This window comes from Pogoniulus pusillus, chromosome 43, assembly GCF_015220805.1.
Source record: "Pogoniulus pusillus isolate bPogPus1 chromosome 43, bPogPus1.pri, whole genome shotgun sequence".
In the NCBI taxonomy this organism is placed as follows: Eukaryota; Metazoa; Chordata; class Aves; order Piciformes; family Lybiidae; genus Pogoniulus; species Pogoniulus pusillus.
Window position 1 is genome coordinate 649706 of NC_087306.1, and position 25325 is coordinate 675030.

Below are 25325 nucleotides of genomic sequence, written 5' to 3' on the forward strand. Positions count from 1 at the left end.
GGACAATGAAGACTCCCAGCATGGGTGGGTAGGAAAGGAGCTCTGGAGATCACCTCCTGCACCCTCTGCTCCAGCAGGGTGCCCACAGCATCTTGCCCAGGGGCACAATGCCCAGGGAGGGTGGGAAGCTCTCCAGACAAGGACACTCCACAGCCTCTCTGGGCAGCCTGCTCCAGGCCTCAGCACCCTCACCCCAAGCAACTTTCTCCTCCTGCTCAGCTGCAACCTCCTGGCCTCCACTTTGTGCCCCTTGTGCCTTGCCCCATCCCTAGGCACCACTAAGAAGCCAGCCCCAGCCTCTTGCATCTACAACCCCTTGAGTTCCTGCTAAGCACTGATCAGATCCCCTCTGGCACTGCTCTCCTCCAGGCTCTCAGCCTTTCCTCCTCACAGAGCTGCTCCAGGCCCCTCAGCACCTTCCCAGCTCTGCTGGACTTTCTCCAGTAGCTCCCAGTCCTCCTGCAACTGAGGATCCACAACTGGCCCTCAGTGGTGTCCTCTGCAGGGAAGAGCAGAGGGGCAGGAGAACCTCCCAATGCCAGTGGCCAAGTCATGAAGCTGGAGAGTTCTCAGCTGTGCCATGGGGCACAAAGAGCCACTCGCAGACCCACACCTCACACTGCCTGGGTCAGGCTTCTGGCTTCAGCTGTCACTGGGTTTCCCGTGCAGTGATCAGTGCCTGCCGGATCCAGGAGCTCCTTTCCACTCCTGTTTGCTCTCCCAGGAGCTTGCAGTGGCTTGCAAATGCGCTGTGACCTGATCGAGTCCTGTCCCATGCTCTGCAGAGCCTCTCAGCCCTACTCTGTGATGTGTTTGGGCTTGCAGGACAAGCAGTGGCAGCTTCAAGGGCTGCAAAATCATTACAGCCACCCCAGGGTGCTGCACCCCCAGCTCCAGAGCTGGGCCTTGGTAGCTGCCTGGGCAAGCAGCCCCTGGCTGTGCTTCACCCTTGGCATGGCCAGGAGATTGTGCAGAGATGAGCTCAGGCTGAGGCCCATGGAGCTGGGCTCCTGTGTAGCCATCATCTGCTCCCACCCAGGAGCCCTCCCAGCATGGTGGTGCTCCATACCCCAGCTCTGCTGAGCCAAAGGGTGCTGGGGGCAGTCACCCTGCTCAGGGTGAGCCTTGGGGAAGCAGAGGGAGGAGGCTGAGCTCTGACATCTTTTGGTGCGTAAAGCCCACCCAGCCTGTGCTGCCCAGCTGGGACCAGCAGCACCTTGGCCTGCTTTGCAGGAGACTGAAGTCTCCCCACACCACCCTCCCTTTGCCATTGCTTCCACAGCTTGGCCTGCACCGACCCCACCCAGCCCCTGGGAGCAAGGCACAAGAGGACACAGCAGATGCTTGGAGCAGGACATTTTATTTCAGTGCCATGGGCAGGTGACAGAGCTTTGGTCAGAGGCTTTCTGGGCTTGAGGACAGACAGAGGGATGATGGTGCTGGAAGGGCACAACCCCATGGTTACAGTCACCCTGGAACAGCTTCAGGCCTGAGGACCATGGCTGTGGTCGTGGTCATGACCTGGATCTTCATGGGACCTCTTGTGGGCATCTCCAAGAGCGAGGCCCAAGATGGTCAGGAACTCAGTGAACTTGAGGCGCCCATCATGGTTGCCATCAGCCTGGCTGAAGAGCTTCTGGATGTAGCCATCCTCAGACATGTTGGGCTGCAGGGACACAGACAGCGTCAGGCTGAATCAGAGCAGGGCTCAGGGTCAGGCTGCCAGCCCACAGCTCACCCAGCAAGGGTTACAGGGCCTCAGGAGAACCCAAGCAAACCTCTCCCTCCTCTCTGGGAGGCTCTGGGCCACCCCAGGCTGTGCTGGGCTCTTACCGGGGCAGTCCTGTGCAGGAAGGGCTGAGCTGTGTCCCTCAGCAGCTGGGAGAACTCAGCCTTGCTCAGGTAGTCGTCGAGGGGGTTCTTGATGGCATAGTGGTGGTAGATGTTGATGGCACACTCCAGGGCCAGCTCCAGGTCGGTTTTCATCTTGCTGGGAAGGGAAAGGAAGCAAAGCATTAAACCCAGCAGGGGACATTGTCTTCTCTGCAGGAACTCCAGCAGGCTCCAGGCTCAGGCTCATCCTGGGGGCACTTCCAGCAGCCTGGAGCCACCACCAGCCAAGGACCCACTTACCGAGGAGCAGGGCTGGGGCTGGCTTCTGCAGAGGTGGTGCCCAGAGGAGCAAGCAGAGCAGTGGAGCTGTGCTGAAGGGGAGGTCTCTTTTATACCCTCCCTGTGGCAGCCTCACAGCTCCTCCACGACAATCACCCTGGGAATTGTGCAAGGCTGAGCAGCACACCCAAGGCTCCAGGAACTCCTTGCCAGGAAGGGGACATCCCAAACTCGTTGGGCAAAACAAGGAAGCATCAAGAAGCCTCTGCAGGAAGCCAGCCCCTGGGGTGGGCACAGGGACTGCCCCAGCAGCCAGGGCATGGCTGCCCAGTTTGGAGACCCCTGTGGGGATTCATGGACTGGGTTGGGTTGGAAGGAACCTCAAAGGTCATCCAGTTCCAGACCCCTGCCACAGGCAAGGACAGCTCCTGCTAGCCCAAGGCCTCATCCAGCCTGGCCTTGAATCTCTCCAGGGAGGGGTCATGAGGATGGAGGACAGGAGGGGGAAGTGGAATTTTGCAGCTCATACTAAGGCTGCTGAGTGAGGGTCTCCAGGGGGCAATGCCAGGCTGTGCTTAGCCAAGGGCTGGTGCCTGTCCCCATCATTCTACTGCACAGGTGCTAGGGGTTGTCCAAGGCACCCCCTCAAGAGGCACCTCTGTGGGCAGCATCCTGCTGAGCCATACCCTAAAGAGAGCCAAGGGAGACATCACCAACCCGGGCACAGCAGGGTGCCAGGCTGAGGGGATAACCTTTCCTGGCAGCCCCAATTGCTGCCCCAGCAGACCAAAGGGCACCAGCAACCACTGCCCCAGCCATTGCCATATGCAGGAGCCCCCATCAGTGTTGCCTGTGCCTGGCACAGGCTGCTGAAACCTGCGTGCCTTGGAGAGGCTGGCAAGGAGCCTGTGGCCAAGGATGGCCAAGGGCTTCAGCCCAGGCCCATGCCTGGTGACACTGGGAAGGCACAAAGCTCATTAAGCTGTCAAGACTTTGAGGAGATGAGAAGGGTAGGGGTGGTGAAACATCTGCCCAGCAGCCTCCTCACCCAGGAGGGTGAGGAAATGGTGCCAGTAAAAACCTAAATTGCAAAAGAGGGCAAGAAAGAGCCAGGGCCTAGGCTGAGTGAGCTGGGCAGGGCAAGCCCCATCCAGGAAGGGGCTGAGCAGGGCATGGGGGCACCACCAGTGAGACCTGATGGGACACGTATGGAGCTGTGCAGGGCTGTGTCTGTGCCACGTGGGCTCCAGGGAGGAGACACTTCTGTGCCATGGGGCAGGCAGAGAGGGCCCTGGGGATGCTGGGCGGCAGCTGAACAGGAGCCAGCAGTGTGCCCAGGTGGCCAAGAAGGCAAATGGCATCCTGTCCTCTGCCAGGAGCAGTGTCGGCAGCAGGACCAGGGCAGTTCTTGTGCCCCTGTGCTGGCACTGCTCAGGCCACATCCTGAGTGCTGTGTCCAGTTCTGGGCTCCTCCAGTCAAGAGAGATGTTGAGGTGCTGGAAGGTGCCCAGAGCAGGGCAGCAAGGCTGGGGAGGGGGCACAGGCCTGTGAGGAGAGGCTGAGGGAGCTGGGAGGGTGCAGCCTGGCACAGAGGAGGCTCAGGGCAGAGCTCATTGCTGTCTGCAGCTCCCTGCAGGGAGGTTGTAGCCAGGTGGGGTTGGGCTCTGCTGCCAGGCACCCGGGGCCAGAAGAAGGGGACACAGCCTCAAGCTGTGCCAGGGCAGGGTCAGGCTGGATGTGAGGAGGAAGTTGTGCCCAGAGAGAGTGATTGGCACTGGAATAGGCTGCCCAGGGAGGTGGTGGAGTGCCCATGCCTGTAGGGGTTGCAGAGGAGTCTGCATGGGGCACTTGGTGCCAGGGCTGGTCCATTAGAAGAGGTTCGGGGGTGGGTTGGACTCGACGACCCCAGAGGTCTTTTCCAACCTGGTTCCTTCTGTAAGTCCTCACAGAACCATGGAGCTGCTGAGGCTGGAGAAGCCCTGGCACCCCCCTGGCTCATCTCCAGCTGCTGGCACCAACCCCCACCCCTCCCCCGAGTCCTTTCCCACTGGGCAGTTTCCAATCACTGCCTCCAACCTGGAGCCCACACGGCAGAGTGCCCGGGGCAGAGTCCAGCCCTTTGCCTTGGTGAACCTCACCCGGTGGGCCAGCCTGGGCATCTGCTGCTCCCCAGCCAGCTCGGACCCATCTTGTGAAAGTGCCCTCATCCCTTCATCCAGCTCAGTGGCAAAGACGTTGAAGGGCCCTGGTGCCATCACGGAGCACTGGGACACCACCCATGCTGCCACCCAAGCTGCCATCTGCTGCCCAACCTGTCACAGGACCCAAGTGCCCACATAGGAGGAACTCCTGACACAAGCCCTGCCCTGGGGCCTGGCTGCTGTGGGGTGTTGGCACCAGTCCCACGGCCAAGCACAGCCGCAGGGCTGGGAGTGGCAGTGCCACAGGGACAATCTCCCAAGGCTGCTGGCCATGGGGGGCTGTCTGGGCACAGGGGAAGACCAAACTGCAGGTCACACAGACCCTGCCCCGGGCAGAAAGACAATAGGACCCTGCCTCTGGAGGAGCTGCCCTGGGCAGGGCGGGGTAAAGGGTCCTGTTTGACTCCTCCGTGGGCAGCAGGTGGGGGCACAGCTGCTGATGCCAGGGGAGTTTGTCAGTTCTGCTGCACAGAGCTGCTAGGCTAGCACCATTGCCATGGCACCAGTCAGAGCTGTCAGGCTTGTGTGGCTACACAGTGCTGATTGGTGCTGCAGGGCATGGTGCTGCAGGGCACGGTGTTGCAGGGCAGAGCTCACCACTGAGTCACTCAAACGTGCAGGGTGGGGTCCAGCCCTGTGGGTGCTTTATGAGGACTCAAGGAACATGGTGCCCACATTGCTGCAGAGCACACTCCAGCCTGGAAGGCATCAGAGGGTTGGGCATGCCAGACTGGGTCGAGCTGAAGGTACCTGCAGAGCTCATCCAGCTCAAGCCAGCATGGACAGCCCCAAACAACCTGACCTGGGATGGTGCCAGGGATGGGGCTTCTACTACCTTTTGGGCACCCTGGGCCAGGCTGTCATCACCAGCAGTGTCAAAAATTTCTTCCCCAGATCACAGAGTCAAAGAACCAGGCAGGTTGGCAGAGAGCTCCAAGCTCATCCAGCCCAACCTGGCACCCAGCCCTATTCAGCCAACCAGATCATGGCACTAAGAGCCCCATGCAGGCTTTGCTTGAACACCTCCAGAGACAGAGACTCCACAACCTTCCTGGGAAGCCCATTCCAATGCCAATCACTCTCTCTGGGCAGAACTTCCTCCTCACATCCAGCCTGAACCTACCCTGGCACAGCTTGAGGCTGTGCCCTCGTTCTGTTGCTGGTTGCCTGGGAGAAGAGACCAACCCCACCTGGCTACAACATCCCTTCAGGTAGTTGTAGACAGCAACTGGATCCATCCTGGACCAACCTTCAGCCCACAGCAGTGCAGAAGGAGGGAAATGGACTCTGCTCCATGCCTGCCCTTGGGGCACCAAACCTCCGCGGGAGACTTTGTTTAAAGCAACCTTTATTGAAAGAGCATCGGGAGGGGAGTGGGAGAGTCACAGGAGCAGCAGCCGAGCCTGGGCACCGTGCCCTGTGGTCACTTCCTGCGTGGCATCTTGTCGGGGTAGTCCTGGAAGAAGTCGTTGCACATCATGGCCATGCAGGCCAGGAAGGTGACGTACTCCTGGAAGTCCACCTCGCTGTCGCTGTTGCAGTCCAGGTTGCTCATCAGCTTCTGCAGGCTGCTCTCACTGGCCTGGCTCTGCCGAGGGTAGAGGGGGGGTTACACTGGGGGTTATCAAGAGGCACACCCCCCGTGCCAGTATGGCCCGTGGGACCCGGCACCCTCTGCCCCAGGCTTACGCTGAAGCTGGGCAGCTCCTTCATCAACATCTCCTTCAGCTCCTGCTTGCTGAGCTTGTACTTGTCCCCCTCCTTCCCCGAGTACTTGTGGAAGGTGGCGACTATCACGGCCAGCGCCTGCTCCAGGGGACACGCCATGAGGAATGCCAACGAGCCTGGAGGCACCAACACAGCACAAGGGGTGAGAGCAGAGCTCGGCTTCCCCAGACGCTCCCATGCCAGGATCTGATGGACTCCCTCAGCCCATGCAGGCTGCTCCAGTGCCCCACTGGGCATGCACTGGAGTGAGTCATCACCTCCTCCCTGATTTCACCCTCCCCTTGGCACCAAGCTTGGGCATCCCCTACGAACAACCCCCTGGAAGGGAGAACATGAGAGAGGGAAGGCAGCAGACCCATCCCACTCGAGCCAAGCAGGGCAGGGGCACAGGCAGGATGGGGAAGGGGCACAAGCACTTCCCAGCCCCTGGCTGTGAAACGGAGCCTTTGAGCTCAGCTCCGGAGAAACCCCATGGCAGAACAGGGCAACATCTGGAGGGCATCTGGAGGACCAGGAGGGCCGAGGGGGGACAGCAGGAAATAAACCCCAGCAACTTACCGACAGCGCGAAACGAACGAGCGGAGACGGAGGGGCGGGAGGCGAGCCGCGCCCGGCACTGGGATTTATAGCCCGGCCCTCGTGGGGAGGCACCGGAGCTGCTCCAGCGCCGGCCCGGGCATTGGCTGGCAGAGCAGAGCAGAGAAGGAAAGCCTGGGCGCAGCCCCAACCTCCCCTCAAGCCAACCTCCTGCGCTGCCGAGCACGGCTGGGTTGGGTCAGAAAGCGCAGATCCTGGTCCCGGGGCCGGGCCGGGAGCAGCGGGCGGAGGAGAAGCCTCAGGGACAAGAAGTGAAGCAAGGGGCAGCGGTGGGCCCCTCACCCCACACTGCCGGTGTCACACACGATGGTTTTGGCAACATCCTTGGGGGTATCTGAAGCCTTGCAAACGCGACCGGAGCCCGAGCAGGGCTCTGGTGCCTGGGTGGAGTTCGGGGCTGGAGCTGGGTGAGGGCTCTGTGCGGTTTTAGCGCAGCTGGGAGCACTGCTGCGTGCCAGCTGCCAGGGCTGCGTGCCACAAGGCTCCGTTGTGTAACGGAGCTGCTCTGTCCCAGGCAGGAGCTGGAATTCTGCAGCCCACGGCTGTGGGGCCAGCAGAGTCTCCGCCGCCGCGGCGAATCCCAAGCGTTGCCAAGCTCTAGCTGAGACCCCTCGGGACAAAGGTTCCTGCTGCTGCAGGGACCAGAGAGAAAACCAGGGGGTGAAGCCCTGCTGCCAGCTCCAGGCCGCTGTTGGGGATGCAAAACCTCACCGAACACCACAGAGCATCTCAGCAGATGGAGGAGCTCCTTAAGGAGCTGAGGCTCCTCTGCCTGCCAGCTAGTGCAGGCTGGCACAGGGCCATGGGAGGGGGCAGAAGCTCTTTAGAAAGGCCCTGGCCAGAGGCAGAGCAAAGTTTGGAGACGCTGGAGGGACTGGGGGCTTGGGGACAGGATCTGCTCTGCCAAACGACGATGCAGAGGCTTTGCTAAGGGCTCTCTTAATCTGGGAGGGGCTCTCCGTGGCTCTGGAGCCGCTGGGGAAGGTTGGAGAGTAGCTTGCGGCGGCGTCTGCAGACCAGCCCAGACCTGCCAGCAGCTGGGCACAGGCTGACAGACTCAGGGAGCTGCACCCACGCAGCTCCTGCAGGGCCCAGGCTGGCCCCCAGTACAGCCCTCCCAGAATGGGTTTGTCCCAAGGGGGCTGCTCAGGAACAGCTCTTCTGGAGGGCAGCTGGAGGATCTCATTCATGTGCACCAACACCTGCAGAGTGGGGGGCAGGAAGGGGCCAGGCTCTGTTCAGTGGTGTCCTGTGATAGGACCAGGGGCAAGGGGCACGAATTGGACCCCAGGAGGTTCTACCTCAGCATGAGGAGAAAACTCTTTGGTGTGAGGCTGCTGCAGGCCCGCAGCACGCTGCCCAGAGAGGCTGTGGAGTCTCCTCTGGAGGCTTTCAAAGCCCACCTGGATGTGTTCCTGTGTGGTCCTGCTCTGGCCTGGATGATCTCTGGAGGCCCCTTCCAATCCCTGGCATTCTGTGATTGTGTGATTCTGGCATCTGTGCCCTTCACAGATCTGGCACCTTGCTGCCTGGGTCCTCCCCAGACCCGAAGTGTTGCCTCAGGAAACCTGGCAACTCAGGGCTCAGGGAATCCCAGAACCACGGAAGGGGTTTGGTTGGTAAAGACTTTTCAGATCTCTGCCTCCAGCCATTATCTAACTCCACCAGGGCTGGAAGCTGCTGCGTTCTGAGCTGAGCACGCCCAGGACCTCTCCTGAGCCAGCAAGGATGCTTTGGAGTGGGGGTGGGGATGTCTGAGAAGGCTGCTCCGAGGCAGCACTGAGCTGTTTTGCTCGGACTTTTCCCAAAAATAAAACGCCTGAGGGGTTGAACTGCAGCATGGAAAATCCCAGGGAGCTGCAGGAAGCCCTGAGTCACCCCACGAGCCGCCCACGGACACTCAGCCAGGCTGGAGAGCTGGGCAGAGAACTCAGGGAGGGTCCTGCCCCGGGGGAGGAACAACCTGCAGCAGGATGAGGCAGGGACCTGCTGGCAAGCAGCTCCACAGAGAAGGACCTGGCAGTGCTGGGGGGCAGCAAGGTGCCCCCAGGGCAAATAAGGGTCTGCTGGGAGGCATTCAGAAGAGTGTGGCCAGCAAGGCAAAGGAGATTCTGGTCGATGAGGGTGCCCTGATGGAGATGATCTCCAGGGGGCCCTTCCCATGCCCCTGTGCTGGGATTCCACAGGACTCTGCTCTGCACACCCAACCTCTGGAAAGCTTTTATTGAAGCCCTTTAGGGAGGCTGCAGGCAAGGCCGGGGCGGGGAGGGGTCACTTCTTGCGGGGCTGCTTGGGAGGGGCATCCTTGAAGAACTCGTTGAAGCCCATGGTGATGCAGGCCAGGAAGCAGACATACTCCTTGAAGTCCACCTCACTGTCCTTGTTGTGGTCCAGGTCGTTCATGAGCCTCCTGAACTCTGCCTCATCCATTTGTTTCTGGGGGGAGGGTGAGAGGGTTTGGGGTATACAGAGAAGCAAAGTTCTTCCCCCTCCAGCCCCTCTGATTGCAAGGAACCATAGAGTCACTGGGGTTGGGAAAGCCTCTGAGATCATCCAGTCCAGCACCAACCCAGCACCACCATGGCACCAAACCCTGTCCTCATAGGCCACGGCCGCAGGTTTCCTGAGCACCGCCAAGGATGGGGACTCCACCCCCACTCTGGGCAGCCTGGACCAGTCCCTGAGCACTCTTGCAGGGCAGAAATCATTCCTGGTGTCCAACTTAAACTTCCCTTGGGGCATCCTGAGGCTTTTCCCTTTTGTCCTGTCCCTTGGTGCTTGAGAGATGAGATCAAGCGTCACCTTACTGCAGGAGGGGGGCAGGGGCCTGGGCTCCCCTGCCCCTGCCTGGGAGCAGGGGTTTCTCTTGACCAGGAAGGGTTTTCCTCCGGCCTTTGGAAGGAGGTGGCCTTTGGGAGGCAGCTCCTTGCCCGTGGTCTGCAGCATGCTGGCACAGCTACAGCAAACAGCCTCTGAGTCACCAAAGGTTGGGCTGAGAAGATTTCTGCTCTCTCCTCCCAGTTCAAACCACAACCCAAAAGGGGAAGTCAGGGTTAAAAACGGTTCAGAACTGGGAGCTGGAGCTCAATCTCCATCACCAATCCAAACTGTCCTGTGGCTGCAGCAAAGTCAGCTTTCCTTTTGGTCTATCCCTGCTCCAGCTCAGGTCCTCCTGGCCTTCTCCCTCCTTCTCCCCATGGCTTGCCCTGGAGCCTGAGCTCTCACCGTGGTGAGCTGTGGTGTACAGAGGAGCAAGATGCCTCTGGGCTGGGTACTCCACCACCTCCCTGGGCAGCTTCCCACGTGTGTGCAGAGGAACTGAATTCATCCTGAGTGCCTTGGGGCAATCCAGAGACCACCCCAGTTTGCCACTTGGTTTGCTCCAGCCCCCTGCAACACCTTCCCCCCGAGCTTGAGCATCTCCAGGGGCCCTTCCCCCAGGGGCACTCACGCTCCCGAAGACTGGCAGCTCCTTGTTCAGCAGCTCCTTCAGCTCAGCCTTGCTCAGTTTGTATTTGTCCCCTTCCTTCCCCGAGTACTTGTGGAAGGTGGTGACCATCACAGCCATCGCCTGCTCCAGGGGACACGCCATGGCCAGCTTCCTGTGCCCACAGGGACAGCAGCGGGCAGGGGGTCAGGGCTGGCAGTGGGAGTCTATGTCTCAGCACCACTGTCCTGCCCAAGTCCATCTGGGGTGCTTCAGAGGGGCAACAGCAACCCCTGTGCCTCCTGGGGAGGTGTTTTGGGGTGTAGTGGGGTGGCCTGAAGCTGTAGGAGGAAGGGGAGGAAGGGGAGCAGAGACTCACCGGGCACAGGTCAGGCAGGAGCAAGGAGTCAGTGCTGCAACAGGGGTACGAGGCACATTTATAGCCCTGCAGGGCTGGCAGTGCCCTGCCCGAGCTGCCCCACGCAGCCCCTCGCCCCGGGGCTCTCCCAGCAGCTCCACGGGGGTGGTTTCACCCACGCCTCATTTTTGCCTACCGAGCTGTATGATCCCATCAGTGGGAGCAGGGCGGGGGCTGGGTGCTGCTGGGCTTTCTGGGGAGCCTGAGGACCACAGCACGAGTCAAGGGATGGGCACAGGGACTGGGCAGGGCTGTGGCATCCTTTGGGGGTCCCCAGAGCTGGTCACCAGCTCACACCCCCCTGACCCATCACCAGGCTTTCTGGGTGGCCCTGGTGTCCCCAAGACAGATGGTCCCAAGCAGTCCCAGGCCAGTGCCGTGCAGTGACTTCTGCACCGAGGCTCCTGGTCCCCCCAGGCAGCACCAAGCTCCAGCCCATGGCTCAAAGGGAGCTGCTGTCACCTCCCCAGCGGGTGCCCACAGCTCTCCTGGAGGCTGGCAGTGCTGCAGGGAACAAGGTGGGCACCCGAGCAGGAGGCTCTTCTGCAGAGGGGCGCCTGGATTTTGCCTGCAGCCCCTCTGTGGTGTTCGTGTTGGCTCCCACACAGCAGAGCCTGTGTGTCTTGGAGGGCGAATCCTCAGCTGGTGCAGCCCAAAGTGGCTTGGCCTGGAGTAGCTGAAGACAATCAGCCCCTGGTGACTGCAGAGGAAAGGTCTCCTCCTCTTCCTCCTCCCAGAGCTGGACTGGCTGGAGAGGACCTTCAGGGAACAGATCTGGAGCATTTCTGAAATCTTGTGCCACATGAGACCTCGAGGCTGGGACATCACCGAGGCTAGCAGCTGGCACAGGGTGCCTGGAGTGTGCCTTTGAGCACCCTAAACTAGGGCCAGCTGCGGATCCTGGCAGCCCCTCCCCGTCCCATGTCCCCGCCGAGTTCCCCTCCCTGCCTGCCGTATGGTGCCGTGCAAAGTGCCCCCGGGGTCTTTCCAGGAGGAGCATCCAGGGCTGCAGCTGCCGAGCCCATGGGCACACGAGCCACCAGCAGCCCTTCCTGTGCCCACCCTCATGGACCCACATTTGCTCCAGGCAGCTCCAGGGTGAGACAAATGTCACCAGCACGAGCATGGGGACTGGGACTGCTCAGGGGAAGTGTGAACAAGGGAGCAGAGGACGTCCTTGGGCGCTTCCATGCCCTACAGCACTTCCTCATCTAGAAATGAGGTGCTGGGGGCTGGTTGCCCCTCGCCCTGAGGATCCCTTCTGGTCACAGGGGATCTTGGGACCCCGGATGCCACCGGCTTGCAGAGATCCCGTGTGAGCACCCAGCCGAGCCCCACTCGCAGTCTGTGAGTCACCAGCCCTGCCCACGGCAGGATTCCTCCAGCCTGACTCAGTCACAGCCCTGCCCAGCTCCATCAGCTCTCACGGGGCACCCCCAGTTTGCCCAGACCACCCCAGCACCGTAGGTGGGCTGCTAGGCAGGGGGCCCGGCAGGAGCCAGTGGTGCTCAACAGGGTCAGCCAGGGGGTCTGGGTCTAGGGGGATGGGAGTCCTGGCTCCAAGGTGCTGGAGCCTCTGCCACAGATTCGGGGGTCCCAGGGGTGCCATCGCCATGCTCACAGGTCCAGGGCCAGGTCCCCTTCCAGTGGGAAATCCCCAACAGGCGCTGGGCTGCCAGTCTGGCCTCTGGCCAATGCCGTGGGCAGCACCGGGCACCGTCAGCAGAATGCCGCCGGGGGGCACACGGACCTGCTCCCATCCTCATCAGGAATTGGGGTCCCCCGAGATGCCCCAGGGCTGGGGGGACTTTGTGGTGCAGGTGTGGGGACACAGACCCATGATTCTCTGAACCCTCTCTGGAGACGTGGAGAGAGTGACCCAGGACGTGCGACAGCAGCACCCACACCCTCTTCCCCAAGACGCTGAGGTGCTGCGAGGCTGCTGGGTGCTTCGGGGCTGCTGGGTGCTGGGAGGCTGCTGGGTGCTGGGAGGCTGCTGGGTGCTGCGAGGCTGCTGCGTGCTGGGAGGCTGCTGGGTGCTGCGAGGCTGCTGGGTGCTGGGAGGCCGCTGGGTGCTGCGAGCCTGCGGTGTCTGCTGACACCTCGTGGTGGCTGCAGCAGCCTCCGGGAGCCCTCGCCGAGAGGCCAGAGGGCTGGGCTGGGCGCTGTAACCAGCCCCGGGCTCGTCACGGCTTCGTGGGTGATGTGGGACAGGGTGACAGCCCCCCCCACCCCGGGGGGTATGCGTGCTGTGGGGCAGCCCCAGGAAGGCTGAGCCTCAGCACCAGCCACTGCTCCTCCACACTTTATTGCTGCAATAAATAACCGCGGACGGTGCTGCCCGACGGCGCCAGGCGGGGTAAACCCTTCACCAGCTTGGGCAGGGGCAAGGGCACCCTTTTCCCAGGAAGACCCTCAGCTTTGAGGGGGGGCTCCAAGGGTAGAGGACGTCCTGGTTGTGATGGGTTTCTGCCAGCAGGGCTGTGGCCTCGAGGTCTGAGAACAGACAGAATTCGTGTCCTGGACGAGGGGCAGCCTCCTCCTCTGCTTCTTACCTGGCAGCCTGGCAAGGACAGGGCTTGGAGAAGCAGCTGAGGGCAGGGGTGGCATGGCGTGGGGCAAAGAGAAGCACCTGGCGACCATGGTGGCCTCCAATCTCCCACCTCCCGCCCCGATCGATCGCAGCCCAGCACAACTCAGTCAGCGGAGCTGCGGGAGCACCCCGGGACGAGCCGAGGCTCGGAGCGTGAGGGGTGAGAAGCAGGGAGAGCTGCGGAGAAGCAGGGGCTGAATCCAGGGCGGCAGCGCTGAGCCGGGGGCGGGCTGGAGCCGGCTACTTGGTGTGCTTGATGCTCTGCTCTTGCTGGCGGATGATCTGTGCGATGGGGCTGGCGATGCCCCCGATCAGGGTCCAGTACTCCTCGAAGCTGATGCGCCCGTCCTTGTTCTCGTCCAGGTCACAGATCAGCTTATCGGCTGCGCGGCGGTTCCCGGTGTCCTGCGGGCACAGAGTGCAGCGGCTGGCACCGGGGCGCTGGCGAGGGCCAGGGGAGGGGAGGGAGGCCCCCGTGGAAGTGCCAAGCGCCTGCCTGCCCCCAGCTCACCGTCAGCATGTGGTTGAGCTCGCAGCTGAGCATCTTGCGGAAGTCCTTCTTGCTGATGCGCCGAGGCTGCCTCCTGCAGCAGCAGCGGCGGCTCGAGTACTTGTCGAAGTTGGTCACCAGCACCTGCACCGCCCACTCCAGCTCCGTGCACTCAGCCATGGCTGCCCACTCTCACCTGTGGGGACGGGGGGGGGGGGGCGAGTGTCAGGGATGGGGGTCGTGGGGACTCTCCACGCGGCCGTGGTGGCAGAGCAGGGAGGTGGAAGGGCAGGCATCGTGCCGCCAAGACTCATGGTGCCATGGCTCAGGGCACGCACAAAGGAGGTCTCCACTCCCGCCAGCCTGGGGGCCAGCACCAGGAGCCCCTGGGCAGGGAGGAAGCAGCCTCCACAGAAAGGCCAAAGGCTGAGGGTGCTGACACGTGGGGTGCTCACCTCCCCACACTGCCGCTAAGACAGAATCGCCACAACTCCTCCATGCCACCAGCTCCAGCACAGCACCCACCCCACACCATCGCCCCACCCACCCCACACCATCACCCCACCTGCCTCCCAGGGCGGCCACCCCCACGCGTGGGCTGAGGAGTCAATTATGGTGCTGGGGCCGCAGGGCTGTGCAGCGCCAGGGCTGCGGCCGCCGGTTCCCAGAGCTCATTAGGGAGGAATGGGGCCGGGAGCGCGGCAGCGGCGGCGGGGCGAGGGCAGGAATTACCTGCCAGCCCTCCTCTTGCCTCACAGCTCCGGGAACACCCTGGTGGGACAGGTCTGGACCTGCCCGAGCCCCCTCGAACCCAACCCAGGGCGTCCCTCCTGTCCCAGGCGCCAGTCCTTCCTCTCTGCCCGATGTCCAGGGTCCTTCTCTGCTCTTCACAGCCCCCGAGGCTGCCCCAAGCCAGGACGCTCCTTGCGGGTGGGCCCAGCAGGAAGGTCCCCGTCACGGGGTCAGCATCCACATCCCAGGCAGGATGCTGGCAGGCAAGGGCGGAAGCGGCGTCGCCTTGTCCGGCCTTGGCTCTTTCCTGCCCTGCCGGTGGCAGGGAGCAGGGCACGCTGGGGCAGCCACTCCCTGCGGAGCACAGAGCCCTGCTCACACCAGCGCTGGTGCTGACCACCGCTGGCACTGGTGGCCACACAAGTCTTGGAGCAAGCCAGTGGGGTGCCATATGTGGAACCCAGAAGGGTGGCCCAGGACAGTGCCCACCCTGGGAGCATCACCCAGGAGGTTGTCTGCAGCGTGGCTGTTCCCAGGGAGCTGGCAGGACCTGCCTGGTGCCCAAAGCTTGGCTGATGTCCCCTTGCTGCTCTGATCCTCCCCCAACTCAGCCCCAGGATGAGGATGTTGGCACATCAGGGTGGTGACAAGGGACATGAGGCTCAGCCTTGGGGTCTCCACACTCTTGTGCTCTTCTGCATGTGCCTCAGCATGGCCAAGAGCCATCCTGAGCCAGCCCTGTCCCTGTGCAAGCCTTTGCTCTGCCACAGCCCAGGGCCACCCCGTCCCAGAACTGGGGACCATCCTCAGTCTGCCTTTCAAACAGTCTGGGCACAGTACCAAGAGAGCTGCCCACCAGAGACCTCTGGCTCCAGCCCCTCCTCGTCCCAGGCCATGCACTACCAAAAAGCAGGTAGCCAGCAGCACCCAGGCAAAAGCACTCATCTGCATCCACCCCTGCACCCACCCCACACGCAGACCCCGCACTGGTGTCACCAGTGCCCTGCCACCAGCACCCAGCTCATCCTCGGGGCATGGTGGCTGCTGCCTGGACGCTGACTCACGCGGCTGCCTGTCTGTGGCAGCACGGCAGGGACCTGCCGTCGCCTGGGCCTTGGCCCCATCACGTGTCCCCAGGGCCACCCCAGGGCATGGGCACACTGTGGGACATGGGGCTGCTCAGCAGGGCTGGGCGCTGGCATGGGCAGGATGTGGCTCAGTGGCTGCTCTGCTCCTGCTGCCACGGTCCCTGTGCTTCTTTCACCTCTCCATTACCTTCCTCATCACCCAGTGCCGAGATCCAGGACCTACGACTGGGCACAGCCCCAGAGCTCCCTGCCCACAGTCCTGGCATTACCAAGGGCAAATCAGGGGGAAACAGCCTTCTGCCAGGGGCCAGACCGCATTGGTGGCCTTCCCTGCACCAGGCTCTCCTTAGGCAGCAGCAGAGGTCAATGGGTGCCACCAAGCACCACGCTGGGTCACCCATCCCTGTCGCAGCCCCCCTCACTGCCCCCCATGGATCCAGCTGCCTCTCCCTGCCCCAACCCCATGCATGGTGCTGCCAAAGGGCTCCGGAGATTTCTACCACCCAACCTGCAGCAGCAGGTCCCAGGGCTGCTCCAGGCTGATTCCTCACCCCAGGGGTCCCAACTCAATGCCAAGATCCCCAGCCCAAGCTTGGAGCTTCACCTGGCTCTGTCTGGGAGTCCCGCGGTGTCCGTCTGTCTGGCAGCTCAGGCAGCGGGAGCTGATTCGTAGCTTCTGTCTCCTCACCTTGCACCCATACCGGGCCCAGGCAGGCTTTTAAAGAGGCTCCCACCCCTCCTTGACGTTCCCAGGGCGTTCCCAGACTGGGGCTCACCTGGGAAATGGTTCCCTAGGATTGCAACACCAGGACAAGTCCCTGCGAGCAGGGACAGCCCGCGGCAGGCTCAGGTTGCTCTGTGCACAGTGGTGGCTGTGGGGTGGTGGTAGGCGTTTAGAGACTACAATAAAGGACCCCAGCACCTGGGAGGGGTGGGGGGCTCCCAGCAGTGGTGGGTTTCCAGGCACAGTGCAAGTCCAGCCTGACCCCAGGGTTTGCAAACCTGCTGCCATCCAGCCATACACCAGCCAGAGGCTGCGGGGGGGGGGGGGGGGGGGGGGGGGGGGGCGGGCATCCACCACCCACCTATCTCCAAACCACCCCAGGCACCCACCAGCAGCAGGATGGGGCAGGACCAGTCCTGGAATCATCAAGGTTGGAGAAGACCTCTAAGATCATCAAGTCCAACCATCAGCCCAACACTGCCATGGCCACCACACTGTGTCCTCAGGTGCCGTGTCTACATCTTGTTCAAACACCTTCAGGGGTGGGGACTCCAGCACCTTCCTGGGCAGCCTGTGCCGGTGCCTGACAATCCACCAGCTGGGCCGAGCTTGGCACAGGAGCTGCCCATCAGGTAGGGGCCGTGGTTTGTTTGAGCCAAACCCACTCGTTCTCAAGGGGGAAGGGTTGGTGCTGGCCTCTGGGGCCCTGAAAGCAGAAGAACCAGGTCCAAGCAGGCTGTGCCCAGCTCTCAGCCACCTCCGGATGGGACAGACAAGGCTCTTCCAGCTGGTGGCCACATCCCTGCGGAGCCGTCCCAGCAAGTTTCAGCCCTGCGCATACAGCAGGAGGAGAGCGACTCAGAGCCGCGATCAGGTCCCGGCGCTGCTGGCAACTGCCTGCCCTGAGGATGCAAAACAACAGCTGACGCGGCACAGGCAGAAGCCTCCTGCTCAGAGCACCTTTGGATGTCCCATCCCGGAAAAACTCTGCGTCATCTCAGCTCTCCCCTGGCCTCTTCCTAATCTCGGACGGCAGGAAGCAAACCCGCTCCTGGGCGAGAGGCTCCAGTGTCGTTGATGCAACATCCCAGGAGGGTGGGAAACCCTCCTGGACCCTGCAGGCAAACAGCTCAGCTCTGAGTCATGGCCCTTCATTGCTCTGCTGTGCCTGGCAGATGTCACAACCACATCCAGGCCCTTATTTTTACAAGGCATCCAGGGCGTGTCAGGGTGCTCGGAGCAGCCAGGTATCACCCAAACCCACCACGGGATGGTTCCCAGCCCTTCTGACCACCCTCCTGAAGCTGATCTCTCCCCTGGTCTCCACCAGATCCAGGTCTGAAGGGCTGGGAGCAGGCTGGGTGCTCATGGACAACCTCTGCCCTATGGCATCCTTTGCAGAGGGGGAGGCACTGAGGCCTGGCCTTGGTGACCACTGTGATGGGTACCCTGGAGCCACCACCACTCCTGCATGGGCAAATCCTTTCAATATCTGCAGGGGACTACAAGAAAGCTGGGGAGGGACTTTTTAGGCTGTCAGGCAGTGACAGGACTGGGGAGGATGGAACAAAGCTGGAAATGAGAAAAGTCAGAGTGGAGGTGAGGAAGAAGTTCTTCAGCATGAGGGTGGTGAGAGCCTGGCAGGGGTTGCCCAGGGAGGTGGTGGAAGCCTCATCCCTGGAGGTGTTTCAGGCCAGGCTGGATGAGGCTGTGGGCAGCCTGATCTGGAGTGAGGTGTCCCTGCCCATGGCAGGGGAGTTGGAACTGGCTGAGCCTTGTGGCCCCTTCCAACCCTGACTGGTTCTATGGTTCTAAATCCATCTCCTGGGGTTTCCTGACGTGTTCTGACCAACGGTGCCATGTCCACATTATGAGTCCTGGCTCACTGAGGAGCACGACCAGCCCAGCACAGGCTGAGCTGTTCCTGCCACCACCAAGACCTTCCCTGCTACTCCAGCTCCTGCTCAGCACCAGCTCACGCCGCAGGATTGCCACCTGCCAGGGCCAGACACCAAAGCAGAGTCCCCACTCCCGTGGCACGTTCCCAGCCTGGTGTTGGGAAGAGAGCATCCAGGGGCCTTGGCTCCCCCTTTTCCCAACCCCATCACCCCGACCATTTGACACATTTCCTGTCTCTAATTAGGTGCAGCCACACCTTTCTGCTTAATTTCCACGTCTCCATCTCCGAGGCAGGGACAATAAACACCCTCCCCGTTGTGAAACCCAGCTGCAGGTGAGAGCAGACAGAGGGAGGCTGTGGCCCAGCCACAGTGTCGCTGCTGCCCTGGCCTTGGCTTTCATCACATTTCTCTGGGGTTTTGCTTGGGTTTAGTTGTTCATTTGCTTGGGATTTTCACCCCACAGCACAGAGCCTGAAGAGGTGATGGGGGGGGGGGGGGGGGCGGGGACCAGGCTCTATGCCTCCTCCAGCCCATTTCTCCACCCTCCCTGCGCTGGGTGCTCCATCCCAGTGCCATTGCTCTATGGCACTACGTTTTTGCCCATTTGCTGGAGTTAGGCAGAAGTCTCACACTGGCCCAGCACAAGTGGGATCCTGCTGCTGGCATCACAGCTCTTGGGTCTTTCAGACCCTAAGATTTTGGGGTCCCCTCTGAGCTCCATCCAGCATATACCCAAAGCCCTCGGGAGAGCCCAGCATGGAGGCACAGCCCTGGGTCTGCTTGTGGGGTACTCAAAATGACAACCACTGGGCATGAGCCACTTGGGGACCGGGCACCATGCACAGCCCTGTGCATACCCTGGGCACCATGCACACCCAGTAGTGCCCACACGCACCCTCGGTGCCACTCACACCCACAGTACCCTGCATACTTGCAGCATGCCCTGTACATCTGCAGCATCCCCTTCACACCAACAGGACTTCTGTGCTCCCAAAGCATCCTTCACACTCCTGCAACCTCTCTTGATGCCCACAGTATCCCCTCCACGCCCACAGTATTCCCTCCAGGCCCACAGCATCCCCTCCACACCCACAGCATCCTCTGCATGCCCACAGCAGCCCCTCGCACCCACAGCATCCTCTGCATGCCCCCAGCAGCCCCTGCACCCTCTGTGTTGCACACCCTGCACAGAACAATGCTTGGTAGCACCATGGCTGCAGCCCCGTCCCTCCCCGAGTCCTCCTTTCCCTCTCCCACGCAGGACAAATGAGCTCACTCCACCCCAGCTGGGTTTGGTTTGGTTTTTTTTCAGTGTTTTCATTTATTAATTTATACAAAAATGGTTGCAAGTGATGTCAGCTGATAACAACCAGCACCGGCCCAGCCCCAAGCCCAGCTGCCAGCCAGGGGCCAGCACCCCTGGAGAGGGGCAGGTGGAGAGAGCACCCCAACACCTGGGCAGGCACAGAGCAATGGTCCCTGAACCAGGAGAAGAGCAGGGGATGCACCCGGGCACACATGGGGACGTGGGTACTGGCTCAGAGCCCGGGGTGCCCCCAAAGGTGCTCGAAGGCAGAGCTGTGGCAGAGGAGCTCCTGTGCAGTGGCAGGGCGTGGGGCCAGGGGGCTGAGCCCACGTGTCCAAGGGGTCTGGGGGAAAGGAGCCAAGTCCCACCGGCTGTGATGCTCCGGGGCTGGGAGACTTGCAACCAGAGGGCTTTGGGGGCTGGAGGTGAGACAGTCCCAGGGGAAGGGCTCTGGAGCAAAGGACGGAGAAAGGCTGCTCCGGAGCCGGGGTCAGGAACCCCCTTGCCACCTCCTTCCCACCGGGCACGGGCCAGAGCTGGGGATGGGAAGGGTGGTCCCTGACGGGAGGAAGTGCAGAGAGAGGGCAGGGGTGGAGCCGGGCAGGGGGTCCCTTCGCGCCGGCTGGGGCCGCGGGGAGGGACTGGAGCCCCGGCGGGAACTCCGCTACGTTTCCCAGGCGCATCCCACCGGGACCAGCAGCCTCTCGCTTCTCGGTGCAGAGCCTGAGGCCTCGGGCGCCTTCCCATCCCCCGCCACCTTCTACTTCCTCCGGCAACCCTTGGCCGCGTCCCCCATCATGTCCCAGTACTCCCCGAACTCCAGCTTGGCCTCGTCGGGGTCTCCCATGCACTCGATTTTCTCCTCCAGGGATCCAACGCACTGCAGCGAGGGCAGACAAAAGCAGGGAGGAGATGAGGGCGTGGGGTCCCACAGGCGCCCTGTGCCCACCCCAGCTCCCCCTGCCCACGCCCAGGCTCTGCCCTCACCTTCCCTAGGTGGGGCAGCTTCTGCACCACCAGCTCCTGCATCTCGTTGGGTGTCAGATACTCCTTCTGCCCCTTCACCGCGTAGCAGTGGAACTGGTTGATGACAGTCTCGATGGCTCGCTCCACGTCAGTGAGCTCCTGGCAGTCCTGCGGGGGGCAGAGAGGGTGAGCAGCAGTGGGACACCTCCCTGCATGGATGGAGACATCTCCCAGGGTGGGCAGAACATCCCCTGGGTGGGCAGGACAGGCCCCCAGTATGGAACACACCCCAGGCAGATGTGCCAGGGCTCTGCAGATGTGCTAAAGCTCCTTATCAACCTGACAGCCCCCCCGTGCCAAGGGGAGAGCCTCTCTACAGCTGTCAGGCCACAGAGGACAGAGATGAGATCCCCACACAGATGCAAGACCACTCCCTACAGCTGTGAGCCTACACCCCACAGACATCAGACCCTACCACATGGAGCTGAGGACCCACCACACAAATATGGCACTGCTCCATGCCCAGCTGCAAGACCCCCTAGAGCTGCTGTACCCCTCCACCTCGCTGTGACACCCCTGGCCACGGGCAGGTCACCCCTGTCCCTGCTTGCCCGGACTGCTCCCTGCCCGGGGCCAGCGCAGTGCAGCCACCCTGGCGTCTCCAGGCACTACACCCACGGCATGTGGGGGCCGCGGCGGCCGTCCGGACTGGTTCTTCCTCTCCTTTGCACAAGTGGCAGATGGAGGCATGAGTCAGTGCCCAGGACGACTCAGGAACCTGCCAGGATGGGGCTTGGGAGAGGCAAGAGTCACTCTCCCAACCTATCAGGGCAGCAGACCCCTTCCCCAGCTTGGGGGAGCAGAAACCAGCCTGGGCCACATGCCAAGCTCCCTGGCACTGGTGCTAGTCAGGCAGAGCTGAGCCTGGGGGGCAGCGATGGGCACTGACTCAGCAGCTGTGGTGTCCCCTCCAAGCACCATGGAACCACATCAGGCAATGACCATTTGGGAAGAACCCAATGATCCCCAGAGCCTGGCACCTCAGCACAGACAGGGCCAAATCCTCCACAGGTGCCAAGGGGCATTTGGAAGCCGAGGAAAACAGAAGAACTTCCTGTGTTGGACATCCTTGGAGAGGCTGCAAGGAGCAAGAGAAGCTCCCAAAGGTGGGTCCACAGGAGCTGGAGGTTCCCTGAGCTTTCAAGAGGCTCCAAGCCTACAGCACCAGGTCCCCCTCACTTGGTGCCGTGAACCCCAAAACAAGCCCCCAGCTGCTCTGCTGGAGTCTGGCTCCAGGATGGGGCTGGCCTTGCCATGCTGCTCTGAGTCATCCCGTGCCCAGGGCTGTGCTTCAGGGCATGGGGCCGTGTGGGGTCACCCCTGTGCCCTGCACCCCACAGAGGGGGCTCCCAGCCCTCCCGTGCCTCGGCGTTGCTCATGGACCTTGCGCTTCTTGCGGCAGTTGCACTGGCCCATGCTGCTCCTCGGGGGGCTCTAGGTCCTCGGTGGCAGCAGTGCTGGGAATGTCCTCTCCGCTGAGGTCCTGGGGAGCTGGCGGGGGAAGAAAGCCAAGCTCAGCCCTCGGCTCGGGGGGAGCCTCCCCTCCTTTGGCACCAGAGCCAAGCGCAGGGCGAGGAAGGAGCCCCGGGATGCGGCGAGCTGCTGGGACACGTCCCTGCGCCAGCAGCGCCCCTGCTTCAGCAGCAAGTCGTGGCAGAGCCAAGCGTGGGAGCAGGGGTGGGGGCCTGCGAAGCAGACCCCCAGGCAGGGACACGCTGATGCCCACAGCGGTGGATCAGCCACTTACCTGCTGCACGGCTCTCCCGGGTCTGCGCGGGCTGCGGCGCACCAGGGTTTTATACCACGGGGAGGCTGAGTGGGAGCTCCCAGCTGCGGTGTGGTGCAAGGAGCTCATTTCGGAGCCTGGCCCAGAGCCAGCGTGGGGCTGGGAAACGCCTCCTGCCCGGCCACGGGGATGGTTCCCCATCCAGCCCGGCATGGCACAGCCGAGCAGCACCGCGTGGGAACCAGCCACCTGGGCACTGAGCCCCCAGGCACGGGTCACTCCGTGGCAGGGACTTCACCAGTTCCCAGCAGCACTGGGAATGGAAACTTGGTTAGGGCTGACAAGCTGGGGCCAGGCTGTGTCAGCAGATGTGTGTGCCACCCAAGACCCCAGAGAGGGCAGCACTGGTGCCATGGAGTTGTTGGCCATGGAGTTGTTGGCCATGAAGGTGGTGGCCATGGAGCTGTTGGCCATGGAGGTGGTGGCCATCGTGGCCACCACACCATCACTGCCAAGATGCCTCTGAGCCACACCCCAGACCCAGCCACATCTCTGCCACCCATCAGGGTTGGACCAAACAACTCCACAGCCTGGCAGGAAGGTGTTTGTGGAGCCCAGGGTGGCATATCCACCAAGCCAGACCCACTCAGGGGTGATTTGGGAATGGCTCCATCTGTGACAGGCTCCCCACAGCAGCCACCCCAATGGAGGGTGAGCCCTGACCACTGGTGGTGCTGGACTGGTCCTCAGTCCCAGCGTGGGCATAGGTGGGTGCAGGCAGGGCAGGAGATTGGCTGCTGAGCTAGGACCCTCCACACCCAGAAAAGCAGCAAAGTTCAGGCTGAGGACACCTTTATTAGCTCCCCACCAGCCTAATCACTTCTTCCCTGCATTCTGCTTCCTCATGGCCTTGGCCAGCTCTCCAATCAGCCTCCAGTACTCCCCGAATTTCAGCTCCTGATCGTTGTTCACGTCCAGCTCCCTCATCTTATCCTCCAGGGAGGGGACATCCTGTGGGGAGGACAGAAGAAGCCTGGCCACATCCCAGTCTCCAGCCAGCAGGAGGAGGATGGGGGGGGAGCAGAGACTGCTGCTCATCCTTGCTTGCAAATCTCAGGGTACCAGAAGCAGCCCCCCAGCTCGGGGGGACTCAGAGGGATCCAGCCCCACACACAGGCTTCCATCACCTCACCTTCAACAGGTTGGGCAGCTGGAGCTGGACCAGCTCCTGAAACTCGCTGGCCGTCAGTGTGCCCTTCCTGCCCTCCTTGCCCGCGTAGCTGCAGAAGGTGGTGACGATCTTCTCGATGGCAGCCTCCAGCTCCGTCAGCTCGCCCGTGGCCATGGTGCCGGGCACGGCAGCGGCCCGAAGCTGCAGGGACAGGCGCTGAGCGGGGCCGGAGGCAGAGGACTGATCCTCCCCCCTTCCCCGGCCCAGGGCGCAGCGAGTCTGCAGAGTCTGAGGGCATCTCTGCGGGGCTGAGCAGGGCCCTGGGACCATCCCTTTCCTCCCTAAGAACCAAGAGCTTGGGCCAGGGCCCCCCCGAGATGGCGCGAGGAGGGGGAGGGTAGAGCTGTTCAGTACCACCACTGCCACCCAACACAGCCAGGAGAGGGGAGGCAGCGGGAAAGGGGTGGGGGGATGGTGCGGGGTCCTCCAGCACCGCGCCGGTGCCGCGAGCACTGGGACACGGTGCCCGGGGGGGCTGGCAGCCGTCCCCTACTTACCCCCCTCTCCTGTAGGCAGAGAGCTGGGGCAGCTGGCGGCCCCCCAGGAGGTTTTATAGGCTGGGCAGCAGGAAGGGACAGCTCAGCGCTTTGTCCCCAGCACCGCGGTGTTGAGTTTCCTGTTGCGGACGGACGGGCGCACGGAGGGCGGACGGGCACGGAGCCGTCCTCCTCTCTGCTTTCCTCCCTCCCCGTGTGGGCAGCGGACCAAATTCAAGGCTCGGCCCCTCTGGTGTGAACCTTGCTCAGCCTCCGAGGCTCCATCTGGGCTCTGGCACCGGGGAGATGCTCCAGTGAGGAGCAGGATGGAGCAGGGGCAGGGACGCGAGAGGACAGAGTGGGTTTGCTGCAGCCTTCCGCAGCGCTCGGGCAGGTGCAGAGAACGTCTCACCCCCTAGTGCATCCTTGCAGGGACGAGGCTGAAGATGGGGATGTGGCCCTCGGTGCCCCGCTCGTGTCCTGCTGTGCCCCAGCCCTGGTGGCTCATGCCCAGCCCATGGTCCAGCAGCGCTGGGGACCTAGCACCGGGCTCGACCTGCACAGAGTGAGAGTTGTGACTCAGCCGCCCGCTGACATCATCTCTATTAATAGTGGGCTCTGCAGAAATTAATTAATCCAAATTAATTAGGGGTTAGGACTGCCCGAGATCTCCCCTTTAATCACCACCTACAGCAGCCCTGGCAGCTCTCCAGCCAGCAGCTGGGCAGCTCCGCACCGCGGCCGCAGCATTCCCACGGGGTCCCCAACCCACATCCTGCACTTCAGCCCCAAAATACCCCAGGTGGTGCCCACAAGCACGGCCCCAGGGTGAGCTGGTGGGGACACCAGGGCAGTGGCACCGAATGGGGTGACTCTGGGGACTGCTTTTGCCCAGAGCACGGTGGAGACAGCCTCAATTTCCAGCCACCCTGTCCTCGAAGGCCGCAGGAGCTGCGTCCAGGTGTCCCCATAGCAGGTGACACCAAGTGAGTCCTCACAGGGACAGTGTGCAGGAGACCCCAGGATGGTTGTTTTGGGGACCCAGAGCAGGGAGGCAGCCAGCGCAGTGCCACCGTCACCAGCTCGGTTTCTACTGAGCCCTGACGCACTCACTCCACCTCTCCGTGAGGATGGGGAGGCTCCAAGGCAGCAACTGGCAGCTCGGTCCCCACCCCAGCTCCTGTCGCACCAGCTCACGGGGCAGGAATTGGCTTCCTGCAGCCCCATCCGGCCCGGCCCCCTGCCCGGGATGACGAGGGGACGGGGACAGGACTTCCGACGAGCCTCACGTCAGGGGACCGAGATGGTCTCTTGGGAAACCACTGGGGTGAGTCAGGCTCGGCAGGGACGGGGACAGGTTCGGGGTGAATCACCGGACCCGAGAGCCAGGCGGGCCCGTGACTCGCCGCCCCTGGAATCTTGGGGTGCTGGGACAGGGCGAGGAGGCAGCGGCCCCGCGACAGGATGCGGCCAAACCACAGGCGGCAGGAGCAAAGGAACCTCCCCGCTGAGCCCGGGATCCCTGCTCGGGGCTGTCCCCACGGGCAGG

General features: G+C 62.5%; 6 protein-coding genes across 7 annotated transcripts; all 6 read right to left on the bottom strand.

Moving 5' to 3' along the window:
- Positions 1-1380: 1380 nt before the first annotated feature.
- Positions 1381-1986, bottom strand: LOC135192554 (protein S100-A12-like). Its single transcript, XM_064175783.1, has 2 exons — positions 1834-1986; positions 1381-1666 (listed from the first exon to the last, which is right to left on the bottom strand). The coding sequence occupies exons 1-2, from the start codon at positions 1984-1986 to the stop codon at positions 1484-1486; spliced, it is 336 nt and encodes a 111-aa protein (XP_064031853.1). The 3' UTR covers positions 1381-1483.
- Positions 1987-5644: 3658 nt separating this feature from the next.
- On the bottom strand, positions 5645-6707 carry LOC135192564 (protein S100-A4-like). The gene is made up of 3 exons (XM_064175797.1): positions 6600-6707; positions 6003-6157; positions 5645-5901 (listed from the first exon to the last, which is right to left on the bottom strand). Exons 2-3 carry the CDS (start codon positions 6138-6140, stop codon positions 5737-5739), a joined length of 303 nt encoding a protein of 100 aa, XP_064031867.1. The 5' UTR covers positions 6141-6157; positions 6600-6707; the 3' UTR covers positions 5645-5736.
- Positions 6708-8909: 2202 nt separating this feature from the next.
- LOC135192565 (protein S100-A4-like) lies at positions 8910-10230 on the bottom strand. Its single transcript, XM_064175798.1, has 2 exons — positions 10090-10230; positions 8910-9074 (listed from the first exon to the last, which is right to left on the bottom strand). Exons 1-2 carry the CDS (start codon positions 10228-10230, stop codon positions 8910-8912), a joined length of 306 nt encoding a protein of 101 aa, XP_064031868.1.
- A 2542-nt stretch (positions 10231-12772) lies between these two features.
- Positions 12773-16070, bottom strand: S100A16 (S100 calcium binding protein A16). 2 transcript variants are annotated; one of them, XM_064176020.1, is made up of 3 exons: positions 15991-16070; positions 13588-13762; positions 12773-13481 (listed from the first exon to the last, which is right to left on the bottom strand). In XM_064176020.1, exons 2-3 carry the CDS (start codon positions 13744-13746, stop codon positions 13317-13319), a joined length of 324 nt encoding a protein of 107 aa, XP_064032090.1. In that variant the 5' UTR covers positions 13747-13762; positions 15991-16070; the 3' UTR covers positions 12773-13316. The 2 variants fall into 2 exon arrangements, with proteins under 2 accessions (XP_064032090.1, XP_064032091.1); XM_064176021.1 differs by lacking the exon at positions 15991-16070 and adding an exon at positions 14299-14494.
- Positions 16071-19327: 3257 nt separating this feature from the next.
- On the bottom strand, positions 19328-21927 carry S100A14 (S100 calcium binding protein A14). The gene is made up of 3 exons (XM_064176026.1): positions 21727-21927; positions 20305-20451; positions 19328-20197 (listed from the first exon to the last, which is right to left on the bottom strand). The coding sequence occupies exons 1-3, from the start codon at positions 21757-21759 to the stop codon at positions 20078-20080; spliced, it is 300 nt and encodes a 99-aa protein (XP_064032096.1). The 5' UTR covers positions 21760-21927; the 3' UTR covers positions 19328-20077.
- Positions 21928-22904: 977 nt separating this feature from the next.
- S100A13 (S100 calcium binding protein A13) lies at positions 22905-24125 on the bottom strand. The gene is made up of 3 exons (XM_064176010.1): positions 23798-24125; positions 23262-23441; positions 22905-23080 (listed from the first exon to the last, which is right to left on the bottom strand). The coding sequence occupies exons 2-3, from the start codon at positions 23412-23414 to the stop codon at positions 22946-22948; spliced, it is 288 nt and encodes a 95-aa protein (XP_064032080.1). The 5' UTR covers positions 23415-23441; positions 23798-24125; the 3' UTR covers positions 22905-22945.
- Between the last annotated feature and the right edge of the window lie 1200 nt (positions 24126-25325).

Bases quoted from the DNA above. Each gene is read 5' to 3' on its own strand.
- LOC135192554 (XM_064175783.1), bottom strand. From the start codon at position 1,986: ATGAAAACCGACCTGGAGCTGGCCCTGGAGTGTGCCATCAACATCTAC. The intron at 1,667-1,833 runs GTAAGAGCCCAG...GTGTCCCTGCAG, and splicing joins TCCTGCACAGGACTGCCCCG to CCCAACATGTCTGAGGATGG.
- LOC135192564 (XM_064175797.1), bottom strand. From the start codon at position 6,140: ATGGCGTGTCCCCTGGAGCAGGCGCTGGCCGTGATAGTCGCCACCTTC. The intron at 5,902-6,002 runs GTAAGCCTGGGG...TACCCTCGGCAG, and splicing joins AGGAGCTGCCCAGCTTCAGC to AGCCAGGCCAGTGAGAGCAG.
- LOC135192565 (XM_064175798.1), bottom strand. From the start codon at position 10,230: ATGGCGTGTCCCCTGGAGCAGGCGATGGCTGTGATGGTCACCACCTTC. The intron at 9,075-10,089 runs GTGAGTGCCCCT...CCCTCCCCCCAG, and splicing joins AGCTGCCAGTCTTCGGGAGC to AAACAAATGGATGAGGCAGA.
- S100A16 (XM_064176020.1), bottom strand. From the start codon at position 13,746: ATGGCTGAGTGCACGGAGCTGGAGTGGGCGGTGCAGGTGCTGGTGACC. The intron at 13,482-13,587 runs GTGAGCTGGGGG...CTGTGCCCGCAG, and splicing joins AGCTCAACCACATGCTGACG to GACACCGGGAACCGCCGCGC.
- S100A14 (XM_064176026.1), bottom strand. From the start codon at position 21,759: ATGGGCCAGTGCAACTGCCGCAAGAAGCGCAAG. The intron at 20,452-21,726 runs GTCCATGAGCAA...TGCCCCCCGCAG, and splicing joins ACTGCCGCAAGAAGCGCAAG to GACTGCCAGGAGCTCACTGA. The intron at 20,198-20,304 runs GTGAGGGCAGAG...CCCTCGCTGCAG, and splicing joins AGCTGCCCCACCTAGGGAAG to TGCGTTGGATCCCTGGAGGA.
- S100A13 (XM_064176010.1), bottom strand. From the start codon at position 23,414: ATGGCCACGGGCGAGCTGACGGAGCTGGAGGCTGCCATCGAGAAGATC. The intron at 23,081-23,261 runs GTGAGGTGATGG...TCCTCCCCACAG, and splicing joins AGCTGCCCAACCTGTTGAAG to GATGTCCCCTCCCTGGAGGA.